The sequence below is a fragment of the Episyrphus balteatus genome, chromosome 2 (assembly GCF_945859705.1).
Source record: "Episyrphus balteatus chromosome 2, idEpiBalt1.1, whole genome shotgun sequence".
Classification (NCBI taxonomy): domain Eukaryota; kingdom Metazoa; phylum Arthropoda; class Insecta; order Diptera; family Syrphidae; genus Episyrphus; species Episyrphus balteatus.
Genome location: NC_079135.1, coordinates 66,335,293 through 66,356,248, shown reverse-complemented (window position 1 = coordinate 66,356,248; position 20,956 = coordinate 66,335,293). Strand labels below are relative to the sequence as shown.

The window sequence follows — 20,956 nt, the reverse complement described above, 5'->3', positions numbered from 1 at the left end:
CTGTCCAAAGAATTTTTTTATATCCCTGGTGTCATTTTAGAATATTCCCTTTTCAGAAAGAATACGAAAGAAAGAAGATAGATGCGGTAAGTGAGTTATTTTATGTGCCAATGTTAACAAGAGATAACTTTCATCATTCCTTGTCCGATTTCATTCGATTCGGACAGCTTTTACCTGTACCTGTCGGAAACACACCTCGAAGCATAATTTCGTATGAAATCGGAGAATTTCCGCTCCGACGGATTACCTCGCTAGGGCCGATTATTTCCGGTAGCAAATTGCTACCCGGATCAAAAACAGCAAAAATTTGTCGGATTGTAGGTGCGTTGGTTTTTCGAAACACGTATGAATTCGCAAATTGTGTTTGAATACGGAATTCGGAACAGCTAAAATTTGAAAACGGGAAAAAATAGAATTCGAACGGAAAATCAGAACAGCGGTGATAATATTAAATTTTTTTTACTGTTCTATGACCGTTTATAAACTTTTTTTACTGTGGCAATTTTCATTTATGCTTATTAACAAGCACAGTTTCTAAAAATTGATAAAATTCACAAAAAGTATTCGTGTTCTTTACAAATTTACTCAGGACGATACCTATTTAGAATTTAGCTATCGTCCAAAATCATCCAACCACAATCGTTTCGTCTACGACGAAAGTGATAATTGAAGTTGCGGAAATCAAACCATCTTTGAAAAGCTTAGAGGATATAATATATGGAGTGCTTGTTCCTATATCTAATACATTGTAACGCCACATACATGGATAGGGGTCGCTGCCTTCGTTTTTCAGTGCGAGTCCGGTTCCGCAGCTGTAAATCTTAGAGGATATAATATATGGAGTGCTTGTGCTGTTAGTTCCGTGAAGCTTTTATAGAGGGCTCTAGTTTCTTTAAGTTTTTCGATGAGTGCATGCCTCCATTTAATTTTCATTAGATGGCTGTCATCAACAAGCGTGTTTATTTACAGCTGCGGAACCGGACTCGCACTGAAAAACGAAGGCAGCGACCCCTATCCATGTATATGGCGTTACAATGTATTAGGTATAGGAACAAGCACTCCATATATTATATCCTCTAAGCTGTAAATAAACACGCTTGTTGATGACAGCCATCTAATAAAAATAAAATGGAGGCATGCACTCATCGAAAAACTTAAAGAAACTAGAGCCCTCTATAAACGCTTCACGGAACTAACAGCACAAGCACTCCATATATTATATCCTCTAAATTGAAAAGATATCGTTTTTCGATAATCGAGTTACAGAATGACCGGGCCCCCCCTGTGTAATCAAAAATAATGAAAACTATCACCTTTTCAAAATCCTTACCTGGGGTCGAATTACTGCATACGATTACGATCATACGTTAACGTTTTGACTATTGCTCTCTCTATTCAATCAGAAGAAAAAGATAGACATAAAGCGTCAATACGTTAACGTATCGGAGAGAATATTCTTAAAAAGAATACAACTTAAATGTTTGCGATTCCTCCTTAAGACAGTTCATAGCTTTTTGTTGATCGGTGTGCCACTTCGTGTTTCTGTGGATACAAGCATGCGATCCTTTTTATGTCTGCTAGGACAAACCGGGCGGCCGCACAGTGGAACGAGTGTATGGGAAAAACGGCAAAATTAATATCTTGGGAATAAAATAAGAACTTCAGCCAAATATGCATTTTATCACTTATATCTATCATTGCAACCTAAAAACAAAGAAATTGATACACTAAAACATATAAATCTAGGATATTTTATTTAAAAGAGCTGAGCAGCGAACTTGTTTTAATTTATAATTGTTATCTAGATAACATTATTTTAATAGCTAAATACCTAAATAGTTAAACAAATTTATACTTCTATACATAAAGTAATCAAATCACCATCACTTTCGGAAGAATTATGCATATTACTAAGATCTAACTCCATGGGTATAATTCTGCAATTTAACTATTGTTAACCCAGTAAAATTCATATTTGGGTCACTTTTTGAGAATTAAAATGCAGCACTAGTTTTGATGCTTCAAATTTAAAGATCTGACGTTATAAGTAAATGATTAATCAAGTCGGTAATTGAATTCAACGTTGAATTCTTTTGAGTATAATCCAAACTAGCTTTCCTTATTTTTTTGTACCTTGCTTACGCCTCTATCGAAAGAACACCTAGGTACAGGATTTTTTGTTCCGAAAATTAGTTCTTCAAACGTGTCCATATTTATTTCTCGACCAGCAAGTATTGTCAAAATTAATGCAAATTTAAAGATGATATTCTAATCTATACGGGTTATTTTGGAACTCAACTTTAGATTCGAAAAAGAACGTCGACTAGTATTGACATCATTTGTAGTGCCATAACCAGGTTTGGGTATGTCCACCAGAAGTCCTATTTTTTTGCCTGAAGTTCTCTAGAATATTTTTTTTTTCTTTCATCAAACAGAAGCTTATGTTCTGGTCTACGAACTTACCAAACAAAAAATAAAGTGAAGTCATCGTCGGTTATTCTCCATAAAGATCTTATTTCTCTGGCAATGCTGCCATTTTTGCTTCAAACTGACAAAAAGAAATTTCTTTATATTTCGCATTTTCTCCTTCATCAAGCTATTCCAATCCAATTAACTGCTTAATTTTGTTCGAAAAGTTTGAAATTTTCAGAATCGAGCCTTATTTTGAATAAGTCACCATTTTTGATGAACGCAGTTGATCCCATGAAATGTCAATTTCATAAAGAATTGCAAGTTGGAGCAAGATTTTTTTCGTGATTTAGTTTAAGAACACATTGCTGATTATAAAACAAAAAAGAACCCAAGACCCATTTTCGACCATTTTTAGAAAATACGTATTAAAGTTAAGAACGATGTTTTTTTTCAGCACAAACAAATACACTAAAAATGGACATAAAAAAACACAACCACAAGAAAATCCACTTTTTTAAAAACCATTTTTAATGAAGATACCTTCATTACTATTGTTAACCATTGTTGAATTGATTTATAACCACACGAATATTTCAAAAACTTTCAAAAAATAATCTGATATACCAATGCCCGTCGATTGCCCGTACATTAATTGATCAATGTATTTTATTTTTTTACATTTAGAGCTTTCATATATTAAGGAAGACTAAACAATTAATAAAAATTACCGCTAAAATAGTTGTACTTTTTATTTATTGCTATGGGTCGTCCCACTTTGGGCCGGAGCGCGCGGCGGCGAGGAGCAACTAAATGAAATTACCGCAAGGCGTATGGATTTTATTTTATAAAATATTGTACCTAACGGCTAATGATGATACATATGTTATGTACGTAGTAGGTTCCTATATTTATTTTTTTTACACATATGTTTGGTATATACAGCCCTATTCCGCTATTCACGTTAACCTCAGATCCGATTCACACATTCGATTCACTTTAGCACAACAAACCTTGTCATTCTGCTATCCATCGGGAACTGCATTATCATACCCATATTTGACGTTCACGTGAACGTCGTCAAATGAAAAAAAAAAAAAATGGCGACGTAAATTGAAAGAAAAATAAATCTTTTTTTTAAATAAAAACAACCTATAAAATCCCAACAAATACGTAAAATTACGAGAAATTGCATTTTGCTTAATTTAAACAATGGTGAATTTATTTTTACAACTAAAATTTACAGATCCGTATCATTTTTTATGCGGATTGCAAATGTATGGGGCGAGTTCATTCACGTGAATAGTGGAATACCGAACAACATTACCGACGCACGTGCGTTTGGAGTCACCCCGATGAATAGCAGAATAAGGCTAATAGTATCAGAAAAACATATAAAATAAAAAAAAATGTAAATATATTTTTGAATTTTAAAAATTTTGAGGCAGTTTTTGAAAAAATAAGTAAAGCATCAGCCCTATTCTGCTGTTCACGTGAATCTCAGATCCGATTCACACATTCGATTCACTTTAACTCTACCTTGCCATTCTGCTATCCATCGGGTAAACCCCCCCCCCCCCCCCCCCGATGAAAAGCAGAATGGCAATTGGTGAATATTTAGAGATTATTCCCCCCGATGGATAGCAGAATAGGGCTGCATACCATTTTGTTGTTAATTAACGCCTAACGCCAAAATTTAATGTCAATGTCCTATTTTCGAAAAATTTTGTTTTGCGTTTTATTTTATTTTTTTTAGGCATTTTTCTTTGTAAGTAAATGATAATTCCAAGTAAAAATGGAAATGAATTTTTAAAGAATAATCGTTTTTTGAGCGTCGAGTGCGTAATTTCTGACCGTGGTGGATCAGCACTGGTTCGGTGGCTTAACACATTTGATGATAAAAAACAAATATTTTCCTCCAGTTTATCATTGTTTAAACTATTCTGTTTAATTCACACTAATAATTTAAAATGTTTTAAAATACAAGTGTGATAATATTATTTATCTAGATTTACAATTTTAATTTAATAATACAATCGTTTTAATTTAAATGTAGTTATTATATTATATCTTTAATTTTTATTAATTTAATCTATATTTTTTTATATAATTTTAACAATAAATTGACAATTTTTGTTTATATGTTCATTTTATATTTATTTAATATAATTTTTATTAATGTGTATAACTTTGGAAACAAATTTTTAATATTTAATATTTTGTAATGTAATTAGTAAAAGGGTTAATTATTTTATATTATAATTTTGTATGTAAATATTTTTTAACAACATTTTATGATTTGAAAAATATTATTTTGAATTTACTAAAGAAATTATGTTAAGTTACAAAAGCAGACAATAAAAAAAAAACATTTTGAACAAATCAACGGACATTTTCTTTTTAATTGTTTCGTTTAAATTCAATTTGTGTTCAGGTTTTATTTTTTTTTAACATCGAAATCATTATAAAATAATGAATTAAGATTTTTGAAAACTGTCATATCCTGTTTATCTCTTTACTTTATTGTAAAAAAAGATTATTTTTTTCTGGATACATATCTAAGTACAGTTAGTAAGGACTGAAGTATCAAAAAATCATACTTTTTGGACACCAAATAATATAAATGTTCAAATCATTCAGCATAAAATCATCAAAAAAATTACAGGAGGTGGAGGGAAAAATAGGTATCGCTTCTGCTTCTATTCTAAAAAATACTGCTAATTTGTTTGATGTTTATACTTTTTTTGTATATCGAAAAAAACTACGATTCCAAGAAAAAATTACTGCTTGAAATAATTATCCTAATTATATCTTCAGAAGATCAAAATATGCAAAAGAAGACTAAAAGTATGTAATTGCATTTTGATGTTTTGTGAATTTTCCGACAACTCGGTTTTGAAATCACTTGTATGATGTTAACTCTTGATTTGTTGTGAGAAGACTTGCAAATTTTTGAGTCTATTTGATAACAAGCTTAACTTTCTCCATTTTAATAAATATTTTTAAAACATTAACTTTTGCTGCCAAAACAAGTCAATTAACGAAATATGTTCCTATTTTCCATTATTGTTTGCCTAACTTATGAAACTCTTATATCATCTTTCTACTCCCACCAAAAACAATCGATTAGAAAACTTATGACTTTCAATTTGAGAAATTTCATAAAAGAAGGAGATACCAAAGTGTTTGATAAAAAATGACAAATTAATTCAGGATATTATTTGATACAATAAGGGGTTTAAGTTTTAATGTTCTAAGACGTTTACTAAATCATATTAATTTATAAACTAAAAACAACAATAATAATACAATAATTTGAAAGCACCTTAAACGTAAATTTTACACTTTTATCTTACACACATTTTATTGGAACTACAACTTTTTTGTAAGATATAACTTAATATTTCTAGATGTATGTAAGATTGATTTATCACGTTTTAAATAATATAATATGTATAAATTAATCAACAAATATTTATGCTGTGTAGTAATATATAAAGAATTATTCCGACGCACATAGATTTTGATTATAACTTTGTTTTTTTTTTGGATATTGTTTATTTATTATTTTCCGTTTTTTGTGGTTATTGAGTTAAAGAAGAAATAAATTAATTTAATGAGAGTTTTATTTTAACCTTAATTTCGACTCTCTTTTTTTAATTGTTATGTGGAAATTTAACTTCTTAGTTATCCATTGAAGTCTAGTCTTCTTTGGATAGACTTCCCAAGTCAGAAAGGAATGTTTCAGGCGTAAGAATATGTGATGAACCAACTATTACTTCCCAATTTTTGACTGCGTTTGTCACCTCGTATGCGCATCGCATTTCAGACATACTGACACCACCAACAACAAAAACAATTAGTCGGGGGACGTTCTTTACAGCTGTCTGAGCCTTATCCTTATGCCAGTGACCATAACGAGCGCTGAAAAAAAATCGAATTTTAATAAAATATAGGTACATGAATAAAATAACGAAGAAAAAAATAACAAAAATAATAAAAAATTATTATATTGAACTTATATTGAACTTATATTGAAGTACATGAATATATGTAACTTCATTTAATTAAATTTTAAAGTTCAAGTGACCTCAACTCCAAATTTATAAAGCGTTTCGCCCAGGTACGACAGTGGGCTCATCAGTTAGATCTGTCGTTTTATATAGTGTCGGTAAACATCGACCAAAATCTAACTGATGAGCCCACTGTCGTACCTCGGCGAAACGCTTTATAACTTCATTTAACTTTAGTTAACAACATAGTAGTCTTTTATTTTGAAATGTCTTTTTTTAACAACACTTTAGATTTAAGGACTTATTTGACAAATTAAAAACAAAATAATTAATCAATAATAATACATAATGTATCTCTTAACTAATCGCTCGAATCGAAAATATTGTAACGGAATTTTTTGTAGGGGAAGCTTTTGTCTTTCATCGTGGCGCAGTGGTTAGTGGGTTGCACTATGACGCCAGAGGTCTGGGTACACCTTCGACCACATAAAAAAAAATTGTTTGTACAGGGGTACCGACTCGTGCGAGAAATTGACAACGCCTCCAAGACAATCATTGTCAAAAAAAGTACATCTCTAGTAAGCCGTTTGGACTTTTTATTTTATATCTTAAAAACTGATGATCTCACAAGAAACAAATGTATATTTCTCTGTAGAAAACTAGATTATATAAAAATTCCGCATCAAAATATTTTCATTTCCTACATTCATTTAAATTTATACGCAAGAAACTGATATTTTCGATATTTTACTTTTTCTAGACGATAAGCGACCTTTCGGAGGAAGAAAAATGTTTACAGAACAATTCGTGTTGGGAATATGTATGTAAATTGTAAAGATTTATACATTTTTTAATACCATTCTTTGGTGTTTGGTTTTGTCACTAATTTTAAAAGCTTGTTATTTTGTATGTATGGAATCTTCATTTAAAAAAAACTTCATACTGTCGGATGTAACGAGAATTAGGTACCAGCAGACTTTTAGTTTTTCCTAGTTAATGGTTAAAATTTAAAAAAAATGTACACGTGCAGGCGAAACGACTAACACACGCAAAGATTGACGAAAACGTAAAACCAGGTTTCGATTTTTTACGAATTCTAAACTAAGTACCTATTTATATCGCAAGTAAAAATTTATTGGTAGCAGTCCATATATTTACCTTGTTGGTGCATGATATGTAGCATTCTGTGCACGACCAGACAAATATGTAAAGTGCCTCTGATCAAGTTTATCTTCAATACAATCTTCCATTACATCTTTAATGACTGGTGTCCAACGAGACATCTGATAAGTTTGTTCCGTGATGCGTTCCTTTCTGGGAACTGTATATGGTTTCTTACGACTCTGTACAAAAAAAAACATGTTATTAATTTTGTTTATTAAGTATTTTAAATTCAAAACTTACATCTGCAATAACATTAACACCCAAAAAGCTTAAATTCCTAACCATATCTTGTTCCTTTGGACCCAATTGGGCGTGTGTGAAAAGTTTGGTTAGATTTTCTTCTGAAATACCATTTTTAATCATCACATAGAGGGCTATTATGCGAACTTTATCGCAATTTGGAACGGTCTTTAAATAAAAAATAAATGTATTATTGAAAAAAAGACTTTTTGTTTTATTAAATGAATAATAATTCATACCTGATCAAGGAGTATGGGAACAATATTTCGCATGTGATCCTTAATTTTTTCTCCTTCAGCATCAGTACCCATGGCTAAATCTTGTTCGACGCGGCACAGTTTATCAACGTAATTCTAAAATTAAAAATGATATTTGTATTCAAAATTTAAAATACATATTTTATTTTAATCTTACTTGATAAGATTTCATGCAATCTTCAGCTAAATGCAAATGAGTTGCATATTTGGACAATTCCTTTTGATATTGTGGCATTTTCTTGATCATTTGTGAGAGATCACGCATGGATGACTTATCGGCTGTGAATTCGATCAGAATTTATATTAATAATTATTCTTAATAACAAAAACAAAGCAATTATGTACAACTGAAACCCACATAGTAAGAGACAGATTGGAATAGAGACAAAGAAACTAATAAAAACAGCACAACACACACCGCTTGTGTGTTTACATAAACTTCCAACTTACTTGAAGTCATTCGTTTCGAATCTGTAAATTTCTTCAAATTCTGTGTTACTTGCGTTGAAACGAGAGCGATATGCTGATGACGAAGTTCAATCCATAACTCATCGTTTTCGTCTAGAAGTACCTCCTTGTCGGGAGCATTCGGTGCTGGAGTGTACTTGTAAACATCATTGACGATTTCTAGTAGATCATAAGCCATAGCTTGAAGAGTAAGTTCGTGCAACAATGGAGACACACAATCGAAACCACGATCCAAGATAAGCAACTGGGAGCGTGATTTTTCAGGCCCCTCACCCATAGTTGGTTCATCAGCTTTATATGCATCTAATTTCTGTTGGACCGATGCAGCGAGATCCACATTTTTGTCCCAATCGGAACGATAGCGCAACATTGGATATTCCCCTAATGTAGCACAAAGAGTTGCAATTTGTTCGGCGATGCGTTCAAGGTGCTTGGCACGAATCGAAGCAAATGCTGGCGAATAAAGGCATTGGAATGTATCCGGAGAATCAAGAGAGAATACCTGTCATTAAAATTCATTGTATTGTAGTTTGTTTCAAACATTTTTAAACACTTCACAACATTGAGGAGTTTTTTTTTTAGTGTTTGATAGAAGCGCAACATAAAAAAGCATTAGTATTAGGGAAAAAAAAAAAACAAAATTATTTATGTATGTATAAGCATGCGACTAAAAATAGCGTAGGTATATTTTATTTTATTTAATATTTCGTGTAGTATTTATTACTCATGTGAATAAAAGAAACAACCATTTTATTTTGTTATTAACAGCTCTTAGAATTTAAAATAGGTATATAAGCACTCAAAACTCTATTGTATTAAAGAACTTCTGGAGATGCTTTCATCTGATGTATATGAAGAAGTTGTGTTAAAGATGGAATTTACAACATAGCGAATACACAAAATGTACTCATAAAGTAATGGGTTTGGCAATAATAAAGGACAGTTCAAGCGAAAACATTATTTAATATGGATTTAAATGGAGTTTCGCCAGCAGAAACTAGGAAGAAAAGGAATGTCGTGTTCAAGGAATGTAGATAAATCATAAGAAAAGTGACTATTTGCTTTTAAACATCTTTTCTATAGTTTACCAACTCGTTTAGATCCTTCCATTTCTAATTTTACGCACAAATTTTACGATAAATTCTATTATCAAATCATTGAAAAATTACTACAATTTTCGACCATTCCTTTCCTGTGTGTAAAAGTAGAAATGGAGGGATCTACAATCAAGGTGGTATAGGCTGGTTCCGAACCCAGAGCTCCGCCGTGATTGTCTGACGCAAAATCCTTTACGCGCGCTGTAAAGTATTACTTTATAATATAAATAGATTTCAGACCTTAATGAAGCACAAAAGATTTTCCATTGAAGTTGGTAAAAACATCATCGGCTTTTATTCGATGTCAAAAGTTAAATTTTAATTTAAATAATTTATATAAGAAATAAGTGTGCAGCAATCAAGTATTTTCATATATTCGTATTGCATAAAACCATGTTCGTGTTGTCATGAAGAAAGGGCATTAAACCGGTTTTTTTTAATTTTAAATGAACTAAAGGGAACTTTATAACGAATAGTAGAAGATTTTCTTATTGAGTTGAGACTTCCTTAAAATGTCAATTAGTGAAGTGAAGAATAATTCTGTGCAATATTATCGTTCTTGATGTAAATCTATAAACACTATCAAAGACAGTTGAAGTTAATTTAAGACTAAAGGGCAGAAGATTAATATTCAGGTGCAAGATGGGAACAAATTTTAAAAGCTATCTCCAGAAAATGCTTCAAATGGTGGTCAAACTAAGGAATAAAGTTTTGATTTAATCATAAATTCACGCATCCCAAACAACATTTTATGGGTATTAATGAACCGCACTCCTTTAGAATAATCAGATTAACTTTAAAAAAATATAAAAAAGAGCGAAGTTACAGTTATTAAATTATTAGCTAAATTATAGAAGCTACATATTTTGTGTATTTTTTTTTTGTTGTATAAAAGCCATAAATTTGCAACAAAAAATAAAGAACAAAATTAAACAATACATAAGCACGGGATAGATAAAGGATGCAATAAAATAGAAAAGAAAAGTTCTATAACTACAAGAAAGGTGACATTGATTTTTAATAATAGTGTGTGCAATTGGTGTTTTTCCTTGTAGGCAAGTGCCAAATTACATAAACAAACATAAGATTTTCGTTTAAAACTTTTTACAAAAGTATAAAACGAGTCTCCTGTCTGCTTATTTATTTGTAATTTGGCATATCCTGTAGGGTTTTATTTGTTGTTGTTAGCTGTTGTTATTGCTGGTCGATTTGCTTTTCTGTACACATAAACATACATTAAATTGAACACTACAAAAAATTAAAGCAAAACTTAAGGAGATTCGTCTCTTAAAATTGTTGGTGTTTTTTTTTTTTTTTGTGATTACAAAATTCGATGATTTTATTTTATTTTCCTTTTTTTTATTTTGAAAAAAGCGTGCAATTATTATGCGCGGCTTTTTTCTTTGCTTTCTTTTTTTTGTTGGTGTTTAGAGTTTCACATAGGTTTTTAGGATATATGAAATTTTCGCACCTGACATTCGTACGGAAGAAAAGCAATATTGATCTCCTTTAGAGTTTTGATCTTTCTTGCAGCGCACGATTTACACAAATCATTGAACAGTTCTTCAGGACAAACTATAATTAAAAATAAAATGAACTTAATGAACTAAATGAACTTTTTATTCAAAACAAATCTTTTCAAAAATTACCCAGTTGTGAGGTGATATATTAAAAAAAAAAATATTTTATGGACATGTGAAATCAAAAACGACTTATTTAATATTTAAAATTAAAGGGATTTCTGGGAAGCACTAGTTGTTGGCAAAATAATGACTGAAAAATTTGTAAACTAAGTGTTGAATATTTAAAAATGTTGATTCTAAAGTAATCTAATGATGCAAAAATATTTATTTTGATGTTGATTTATAATCTTCAATATTTTTATCTTACCATTTAATATTTTCACAGTAAATAAAATAACATATTGTATGGTTAAATATTATAACTTACATCCTAATTAATTTTTTTTATAGAAAACTGTTTAAATCGCAGCTCAAATAAGATTTACTGGTTGAACAGAATGAAAATTCGCTTGTAGCAAAGAAAAACGTCGTGGTACAAGATGTCAAATAAATTCGCTCAAAATGTAGAAAAGATGAACAGAATTATGTGGCGTACAAAAATGTCAATTGCCTTGAAAAAAAAATAATTTTAACTGAGTAACCACATTAGAAACGTCAAAAGTCATTCCGCTTGTAGCTTGAAGTAAAAGTCGACTCGACTTGTACCACAGCGAATTTCCTTGCCACAGCCACAGCTACGTATTCTGGCACCAATATACTAATTTCATACTTTTTAACTTTGACAGCGACACAAGACACAAGCCACAGACACACATTCTGGTCTACCAGTTATACAGTATTAAAGCTCTGGTGCGACGGTTTTAAGGGGGTGCTGAAGAAGAATCTGAAGTTGTCCAACAATATTTTTCACGGAAAATTATCGAAAAAGTTTGATTTTTTTTTTGTTTGTTAAAAAAATGGGCAGGTTCAGAAACGTTAGGCACTAAATATTTAGGTAATTTCTCGGTCTCTGATTGGTCAGCTGTCAAAAAAAATAGTTCCAATTTAGGCAATTTTATTGGAAAGCTAACTGGAAAGTTGGGCAAGAAAATTTTCCCTAAAAATTTAGGAAAGTTTTTTTTGTCAACATGACAGCAGATTGTTTTGAATAAAGAATTAGTTTAGCAAAATTAAATTTATTTGTGTGAAAAACGAGTAAAAAGTGCATTATCGGTTATAATCAATATTATTTATTCATTGAAGTTAAGTGAAATTTGGTGTCTTCCCCATGCGATCGGTAAAATACTTAAGTAAATTTTGAAATTTGACAATAGCATCATATCCAAACTAATTTAGTCAATTTCCTCAAATTTCCGTTCAGAACATGACGTTGCCTAAATATCTAGTCCCTAATTTTTCCTGAACGTGCCCAATAAATAACTTTAAAAGTAAGCAGTGTGGTTACAAAAAAAAACTGTCATACTGTTTGGCACTGTAGCCTAAAAACGTTTTATTAACTTTACTTTTAATTTGATTCTACAATACAGAAATTATCTTAAATTATATAGTCTCTACGCGAGAGACGTTGGGGTAATTGCATTCACGATAGAGTATTGATTATAAATGAGTTACGAAAGCTATCTATTACACTGGTTTACAAATTTAATCTTTTCTTGTTGCCGAGACTAAACTATACTTTTCCAGGTTTTCAATGTTCTGAACTCTGAAGAAATTGATCAGCTCCCGTTGTGAGGTTTTTTCTGTATGCACCAATCATAACATTAACTAATTCCAAAGAAATCTTCATAAAACCAGTTTTTTCTGCAACTCAGTGTCCACTTTTTTTATTTTATTCGCAAACCTAAAACTACTATATCCTAGTGGAAAAAACTAGGCTATAGTATATTCGTTGTACGAATTTATATAAGTTTATTATTCCTAGACAAATTTGTTATGATGTTAACTGTAATTTAAGTGATTAAAGCCCCAAAGCAGCCACACATTTTGACAAAAAACTTAAGCATTATTAATAAAACTCCAAATTATGAACATCGGACATTTCGTTTTACACATTCGCTGTAATATTAGTAAGAAACTGTGAAGTTAGTCGCTTTTAATGGAGTAAACAGAATTTTTCCCTTGGTTTATCACTTATTTTTGAAATACCTTATCTTCGTAAGCTATAAATGCTATATTGATTTCTTTACAGGTCTTTATGTACTTCTTGGCAACTAATTTTCCAGTTATATCCCTGTATGACTCTAATATCTCAAATACATCATCGGGAATAGCTAAATTCAGGTACATTGTAATTTGTAATTATTTTTTAATATATATCTTTAACTTGATTCAACTGTAAATTAAGAATTCAAAGAACAAATTATAAAAAAACACATACCTTCAGTGAAAAACACATGGGCATAACGATACATCGGACGTGCAGGATTCTCAAAATCACGCATGAGCGCCTTTACAGATTCTTCAGATGGCGTAATTAGATATACGGCTTCCATTGTTGGAAGTGGCTCACGTTTTTTGTTGATGTCTTCAACCACTAAAATAATAATAAATTTACATTACCAAACATTTGAACTTCATTTGTATTTATTTATTGAGCAATTACAAGTTATTCCTTCGGCACTTATCTCGTGCATCTTAGTACAAGCCGAGACCATTCGCATGGCTAACTTATCTACGACAAGAACTCGCCATTCTACGCCTCCTGCCGCTGGTTTAGCTGCAGCTGCTGCACCCTTTTTTGGATTAGCTGGAGGTTTGTACTTTACCACCTCATTCATGATTTCTGAAAACGGGAGAAACAAAACAAAAAGAATCAATAACAAAAACATTTCCATTCTCAAATGTCTGCAATGTGAAATCAATAACTCGCCTACTATCACCCATTGCAGAAGGAGAACACCTAAGCATACATTTCAGAATATTCTTATGCTACATAGTGGTTGAGGGTAGAATTCAATTACCCTCCTTAAGCCTATGTTTTTTATTCTATTTATTTTTTTGCCGGAGACATAAGAAACGTGTATAAGCGACAAAAATGACGAGAACATTCAATTAGAAACTTTTCAAGGTCACTTGAATTAGTTCTTATGTTTGTATGTTTAATTGATTGGTTTGAAGGAATATAGAAATAGATAAAAATTTCATTAATTGGATACATATTTCAAAAACTCAACCATAGTCGGCACATTATTTGAAGGGTTATGAAACCATTATTTTAAATCACATAGAGCGATATGAATTCTACGCTTCTACCTAAAAAATGTGTCCTCAGGTGCACGGTGAAGAATGGATAAGCCTGAAATCACCGATAGCTTAACTTATGAGTTATGAAAAAAAAGAAAAAAGTACTATCGTAATCAGTTCAGAAATTATTAGATTTTTTTCGTTCAGTGTATTTTTATTTTAATCATCTTACGTTGTCAACACAACCACGAATGGATGAATTTTATCAATTTCTTTTTTTTTAAATAATTTTTTTTACTATAGGTAATTGACTCACTATATTACCAATGAAAAAATGTCATAGCTTTTGTACCTTCCCTTGAATAAATTTTTGAAATTCGTTTTGCAATGTAAAATGTTTTATGAAAAATTTAAAACACATGTGGTGTAAAAAAAATCAATTGGAACGTAGGTGGGCAACTTTTTTAAAAATATGCGAGTGTAGGGACTTTTAGGTTTGTTTGTAGTGAGTTCTAGGGCACCTGGACAAAAACGTGTAAATTGCCTTAAGAACAAGGCAGAGAAAAACTCACACAGAAAAACTCTCTCATGCGGAATTGGGCCCCTGATTCGGTCTTAACTCGCCCTAAAGTTTTTTTTGTAGCTGTTTTTTTTTTCAACCAGAGTTAAGGCTTGGCCACACCGAAGGGTACATACGGTAGCGGTACGGGTAATTGTATGAAAAAAATTCCACATCTGAACGTTAATGTGTCAGTTTTGAATTTTTTTCATACAAGTACCCGTACCGCTACCGCATGTACCCTTCGGTGTGGCCAAGCCTTTAGTTGCTCTGTGTTCAATGTTCACTCGTAGCACACTCTGGACCAGAGAAATCTCTGCTCTGGACGCAATCTGAACAGCCTTGGGTATTTTGTCAGAGCTCAGAGTTGCTGTTGGCATTTTAGAAAAAAAAAAAAGTTTTGTGAGTATGAAAAGTTAAGCTTATTATTAATAATATTATTTACGAAATAAGAAACTACATAAATAAACGAAATGTAAGAACAAAAATCAGATGAAATAAAGGTCTATAGTGTTCATGTAAAAAAATAAACCCGACCAATTCTGCTTTTTTGACAGTTAATTGACTCACTTTAGCAGTTAAAAGTTTTCATAACTGTTGCACCTTTTCTTCAAAAAATGTTTGAATTCGTTTCTCGATGCAAAATGTAAAATACTTTGTTTTATGAAAAATTTCAAACAAATGTCATGTGGTATAAAAAAAAATCTTTAGAAACGCAGGTGGCCAACGTTTTTAAATAAAGGTGTACTCAAAGGTAATTTTAAAATTGTAATAATGTTTATCGGATCTAGAGTAATAAGGATGTTATTAGTGAAAAATGCAAGAAAAGCGTTAATGAATTCCATTGGTTTTTTCTTAAGACATACATTAACAAAACAAAATATTATAAAAGAAAATGGCAATAAAAAATATTTTAACTTTTTTAAATTCAAAGTAAAAAAAAAATATTTACTTTCTAAATAAGGATTGGCTCACATTATTAACCGTTAATAAAAATGCATACAATAAATATTGGATATTTTTCGTAGCCAAGTTGGATGGAGAAAGCATCACAAATTCGAAAATCGTAACAATATTTTTGATGAGGATGCATTAGGCCAATGGGACCAAAAACCTTAATTTTTCATTGAACCGAAATCATAAGGATGTGAAAATTAAGAACTACATAGCTGTTCGAATGCACAATTCTAGAACTAAGCAAACAAGCATTTTATTTTACTTTGAAATAGTTTTTTTGTATTAAGTTTTGTCAAATCCTCGCAAGAGGTAGGTACCTACCTAGCACCCCTGGAAAAAAAGTTTTTAAGTGGTGTAGGTTGGGATACGAACTCAGACCGCTGGTTTTATAGTCTATCGCAAAAACCATAGCGACACAGGGTAGTTGGTACCTAATACAAAAAAAACTATCCATTGTCGTTTTAAATAAAAGATAATAGGTACCTAATATTGATGACATTTAGGTACATAATAATTTGTTTATAATTGAGATTATTAGCAACTGCTTTAAAATTAAATCTTATTTTGTTGTTGTTTGTTTGAAGTCAAATGACCAATGCATAAACAAAAAGTTTTTAGTTTACGGACCAATGTTTCTATAAATAAGAATGTCTTTCTTAAAATTATAAATGACTTGTGCGTGTGGTTAAAAACCTAATTACTTGCTATAAGCTTTATATCTACTAATGATTCATAAATCTCTCCTAATTCCAACTATTTATAAATTCTTCGTTGGTAGGTATGTATGTATGTAGGTACCTATAGTCAGGTTCTTATCTGGCTCTAATTACAATCATATTTTTGTTTTTACTCGTTTTTTGCTCACAAACAATTTTGCTTAAACGAAAGTATGTTTCAAAGCATAGTGACGAAGATAAAGATTAAGAATTTCTTTAAGTAAAAACTCAGTTAAAAAATTCCATGTGACCTCAAATCTAGTATCTGATTCGCTAACGATTTTAACATAGGTGCATTATGTATTTGAAACCCCCAACCCAATACGACTTCAAAATACCTATGTAATCAAATTGTTATTGATCTGCATAATATCATAATGTACACGTTTTCACAGACAATTATTAAAAAGTCGATAAAGGTACAATAGCCAACAAAAATGATTCACACGTCAGTATCGCCATGACCTACACTCATCCCCGCATTTACCGTCAAGACTTCGTTCGTTCTTCGTTGTGCATCGTCATGAGACAAAAATGATTGTAAACAATAATAATAAAAACAAAAACAACACGCACACAAATAAACACAATTCTATTCTATTTTCAGTCATAAAAAAAATCCTAAAAGGGAACAAGAAAATGACGTCATCGATCTGCTGAATTCCATAAAATGACAAATCTGACAGCGCAAGTGCCAAAAACAAAAAAAAAAAAAAAGTTCACCAGTGAAAAATCGATAGTAAATTTTCATTATGGATTTTCTTATTCAACAATAAATCTTTGAAAATTAAATAATTTTATGCAAAAGTTAAATGAATGAAAATTTCCAATTTAAAGGGAATATTTTAATTACAATTTGTTACATGGAAGAGTATTTAGGGATAGGGGCGTTATCAATAGAAATTGTGGAACAAGTAAAACACTTGAGAATTTATATATGTATGTAATTTAGGAACTCAATAAACTAAGTTTAAACTCACTTTGGCCAACGAGCACTTTAAGAGCCATTTTGTTGAAGTTATATCTTTATTAAATTTGTTTATTTTTTGTTAAATAAATTGATAATTAACACAATTATTTGAGTATGAAATCAGAAAGTTCGATTTAATCACTGCACGACTTGCACACGATGGGAAGAAAACTGAGTTCACTATTCACAAACGAAAACGACAGAAGAAGACGAAGACTGAAGAAAAAGGTACACTAGGGGATTTTTTTTTAGTTCATATGCGCAAATAATAAAAATGTGCTGAATATGAAAGGTGGTTGTTTTGGATAAAGTTGTTTGATATGAAACTGTCAATAGATGGCGTTAAAACAGAGAATAAAACTTAAACCACACAAACACTAGAATAAGTTAAGGCAGAATGTAAACTGGACCAAAAATATAAATATTTTTAGGCTTTTTTTGTTTCTGGAAAAATGTATTTTTATTTTAGATTTTCGAGATAAATAATATTAGGTGTGTTTTTTATTACAACCGGTCTTAACTAGACAAAAAAAAACGCAGTCTGGGCTAAGCAATTTACATGTTAAATACAACAACACCTTAGTCCCTTGGGCTTAGTTGTTTAGCCCGGAGATTTCTCTGGGCTTAACTTTTTGAAGAGTTTTAAATCTGTGCTACCAAACTAATTTTTCATAAATTGTTTAGAATTTGTTTAAAACCGTAAAAACTCACGTTTGGAAGGACAAAATGTATTAAAATAGTTTTGCTAGCATACATTTTTGTATATCTTTGTAAAACACATGTACATGAAAAATACAACAAAATGACGAAAGCGAAAAATATGACAATTCTAAATTTTTGTTGTGTCTGCTGTTTTCGGAATATTCAATATACAGTGCTGCCAAGATTTCAGGTTAAGCCCCGAGGCGCTTTTTTTATCCAGTTAAGACCGGTGCACAGTGGTACCGGTTTCTAAGAAGGGCGGCCATAGGGGATTATAGTTAGGATAGCAACAAAACATACTTGAATATGTGTGAAAATGTATTTTTTTAGCAATAAAAAATGAATTAATTTAAAAACAATTGTTTTATAAAGAAATCTTGTATATATTTAATAACAAAATGTACAAACAAATGATTTGTAAGTAATTTTTTAAAATTATTTATTTGTTTTTTTTTCAATTTCAGTCATAATTTTTATGTTACATTTCAGATTTGAAGCTTGCTTAATATCATATATTTTTATAAAAATATGTGCAAAAACTTAAGGAAAACATAAAAACTCAAAAAAAAAAAATTTTTTGAAAAAGTTTTAAATACATATGAGAAATATGGGTAAAATTGAAACAATGAGTGTGAAAGAGTCAGTCGTAGCCCGTCGCACTTATTCGCAGACAGATTCAATTGTTTAAGAAACTACACGTGCTAGAGAAAATGTATGTATATGAATCATGTATTTATATTGATGACAACATAGTTAAAAGTTTCGGTAAAGTGAGAAGAAAAACAAAAGTATGGAATTTTAACCTGTCCTTTTCTAGTCTGTTTTTTATTGAAAATTTTAAATAAAATAGAATTGTAAACTCTTTAAATAAAGTACATACCTTCAACTTTAAGTTCCATAACAAAAAAAAACTTTAAAAATAATTTTAACCGAAAAATACACTTAAAAGTTTAAGTTGATTCGGGACCAAAAATAAAGCATTGAAATCAGACTTTTTTCGACAACTTTTCATGGTCGATATGAAAAGTTCCGTTATTTTCTCAAAATGTCTGTTATGCTATCTTAAAGAATAGGCTTTTTATAACAAATATAACGAAAAATGACGTCATTATATTGACATCGATATTTCGGCCTATGGCCTACTACGGAACCACTGTGCTGTGCTAGAAATATATGGAGATTTTACAATCGTTTGTCACTCCCATTTATTTGTCCAGGCAATTTTTCTTGCAGCAAAAGTTTTTTGACTTTGGAGACTTAGAAAATTTTCGTTTTGCTTCAGCACCCAACTAGCACAACAGCTTCTATAAATTGAAATCTCGCAGGTTCTACTTTGTATACAGCATTGACCTATTAGATATGGACTGCCAGTAGCAGGTTCAAGCTATAGTGGCGCCCCTTGGTAGGGCAGCGGGAAATAGTATTTTGACATCTAGGTTTTGTGACTTTTGCTTTTCAAAAAAAAAAAAAAAAAAAAAAAAAACAATTCAATTATTTTTGCAGAAATTGTTTGGAATTTTATGTTTCCCAAGAACAAAAAGGTAAAAAAAATTAAAATTGTTTTCACTGAAGTTTTCATATTAAAATTTATATTGTCTTCTTTCAGATCGAAAAACATTTTAAAAAAATGGATGTTCCTATCTTTCGAAATGGAGTAAAGTAAATTGAAATTTATTCAATTTTCACTTCTAATGTAAGTTCATTTAAAATTATTTCAGCCAACCCAACAGAAACATTATGGTTCCATGTACTAACTTGTCCAATGAACTATGTCGCTTGAATTAATTACATCATGATAACAAAGGGTCCTATCATCGAAAGACAATACACAACGTGTTGTCCTCATCAAATGATTACAACAAATCATCAACCTAATCAATAAGTACGTACACCACCGTATCCATCAACATTAATAATTCCCACCAGCAGCAGAAATTCAATTCAAGTTCTGATGAATGAAGAGCGCCTCAAAATGACTTTCTACACATGCCCCCCAATCAGGATGATGATATGTTTCATGGAACGACGATGCTTACGAGCTTACGACGGCTACAGCAACAGCATTAGACACTACGGATGATACCGTAAACGATGTCATCCTTATCGCCGTACGAAGTAAAGAATCTGTTGCAATGTATCGACTGTGGCCAGGTGCATAACTTCCTCGCCAATCTCCTCGAGAGCCAATCACCAAATGTTTTGAACAGCAGATAATTCAAGTGATATCGGCGATCAATGAGGCTCTTGGATCACCACTAGCAAGTGAACCTATTAAGGTAAGCCAATAAAGAGATTTGTATGTACAACTAATATGAAATTTTGTTAAATTTTCTAGCAGGGGCAATTCAAATTAGGCACAATTGTTCCATCACAACAACAGCAACTTCTTTAACTTCAACTCTCACACTCACATAGTAATGAAGTTTATGGTTCAGCTTGGGAACAATAATAATAATAATAATAATAGGTCAATGGTATACAGCTTATATTAAGCTTGCTTCAGAATTTAGATGCTTATAGAAGTTCAGACTTGTTTAACAACTTCTAATAAATTGTTTAAATACTATTAAAGAATCTTAAACGAAGAAAGCTTGTTTTTCTTATTAGCCTGTTTAATGAATTTATAGAAGCTTTACAGAAATTACCAAGTTTTGTATTTGATTTTTGGTTTTGATATTAAATAATCTAGCTCGGACAC

General features: G+C 31.0%; 1 protein-coding gene and 1 long non-coding RNA gene across 4 annotated transcripts; one reads left to right on the top strand and one right to left on the bottom strand.

Moving 5' to 3' along the window:
- Window positions 1-4,594: 4,594 nt before the first annotated feature.
- LOC129909157 (protein ROP) lies at window positions 4,595-17,758 on the bottom strand. Of its 2 annotated transcripts, none has more exons than XM_055986147.1 (10): window positions 17,567-17,758; window positions 13,774-13,953; window positions 13,549-13,704; window positions 13,317-13,441; window positions 8,534-9,053; window positions 8,241-8,362; window positions 8,066-8,179; window positions 7,827-7,994; window positions 7,581-7,765; window positions 4,595-6,333 (listed from the first exon to the last, which is right to left on the bottom strand). In XM_055986147.1, exons 1-10 carry the CDS (start codon window positions 17,592-17,594, stop codon window positions 6,111-6,113), a joined length of 1,821 nt encoding a protein of 606 aa, XP_055842122.1. In that variant the 5' UTR covers window positions 17,595-17,758; the 3' UTR covers window positions 4,595-6,110. The 2 variants fall into 2 exon arrangements, with proteins under 2 accessions (XP_055842122.1, XP_055842123.1); XM_055986148.1 differs by lacking the exon at window positions 13,317-13,441 and adding an exon at window positions 11,120-11,223 and having other exon boundaries at window positions 4,597-6,333.
- A 1,964-nt stretch (window positions 17,759-19,722) lies between these two features.
- On the top strand, window positions 19,723-20,720 carry LOC129911897 (uncharacterized). 2 transcript variants are annotated; one of them, XR_008771709.1, is made up of 4 exons: window positions 19,723-19,799; window positions 19,865-19,912; window positions 19,977-20,534; window positions 20,594-20,720. It is a non-coding gene; the product is annotated as an uncharacterized LOC129911897 (long non-coding RNA). The 2 variants fall into 2 exon arrangements; XR_008771710.1 differs by having other exon boundaries at window positions 19,865-19,917.
- The last annotated feature ends 236 nt before the right edge of the window (window positions 20,721-20,956 follow it).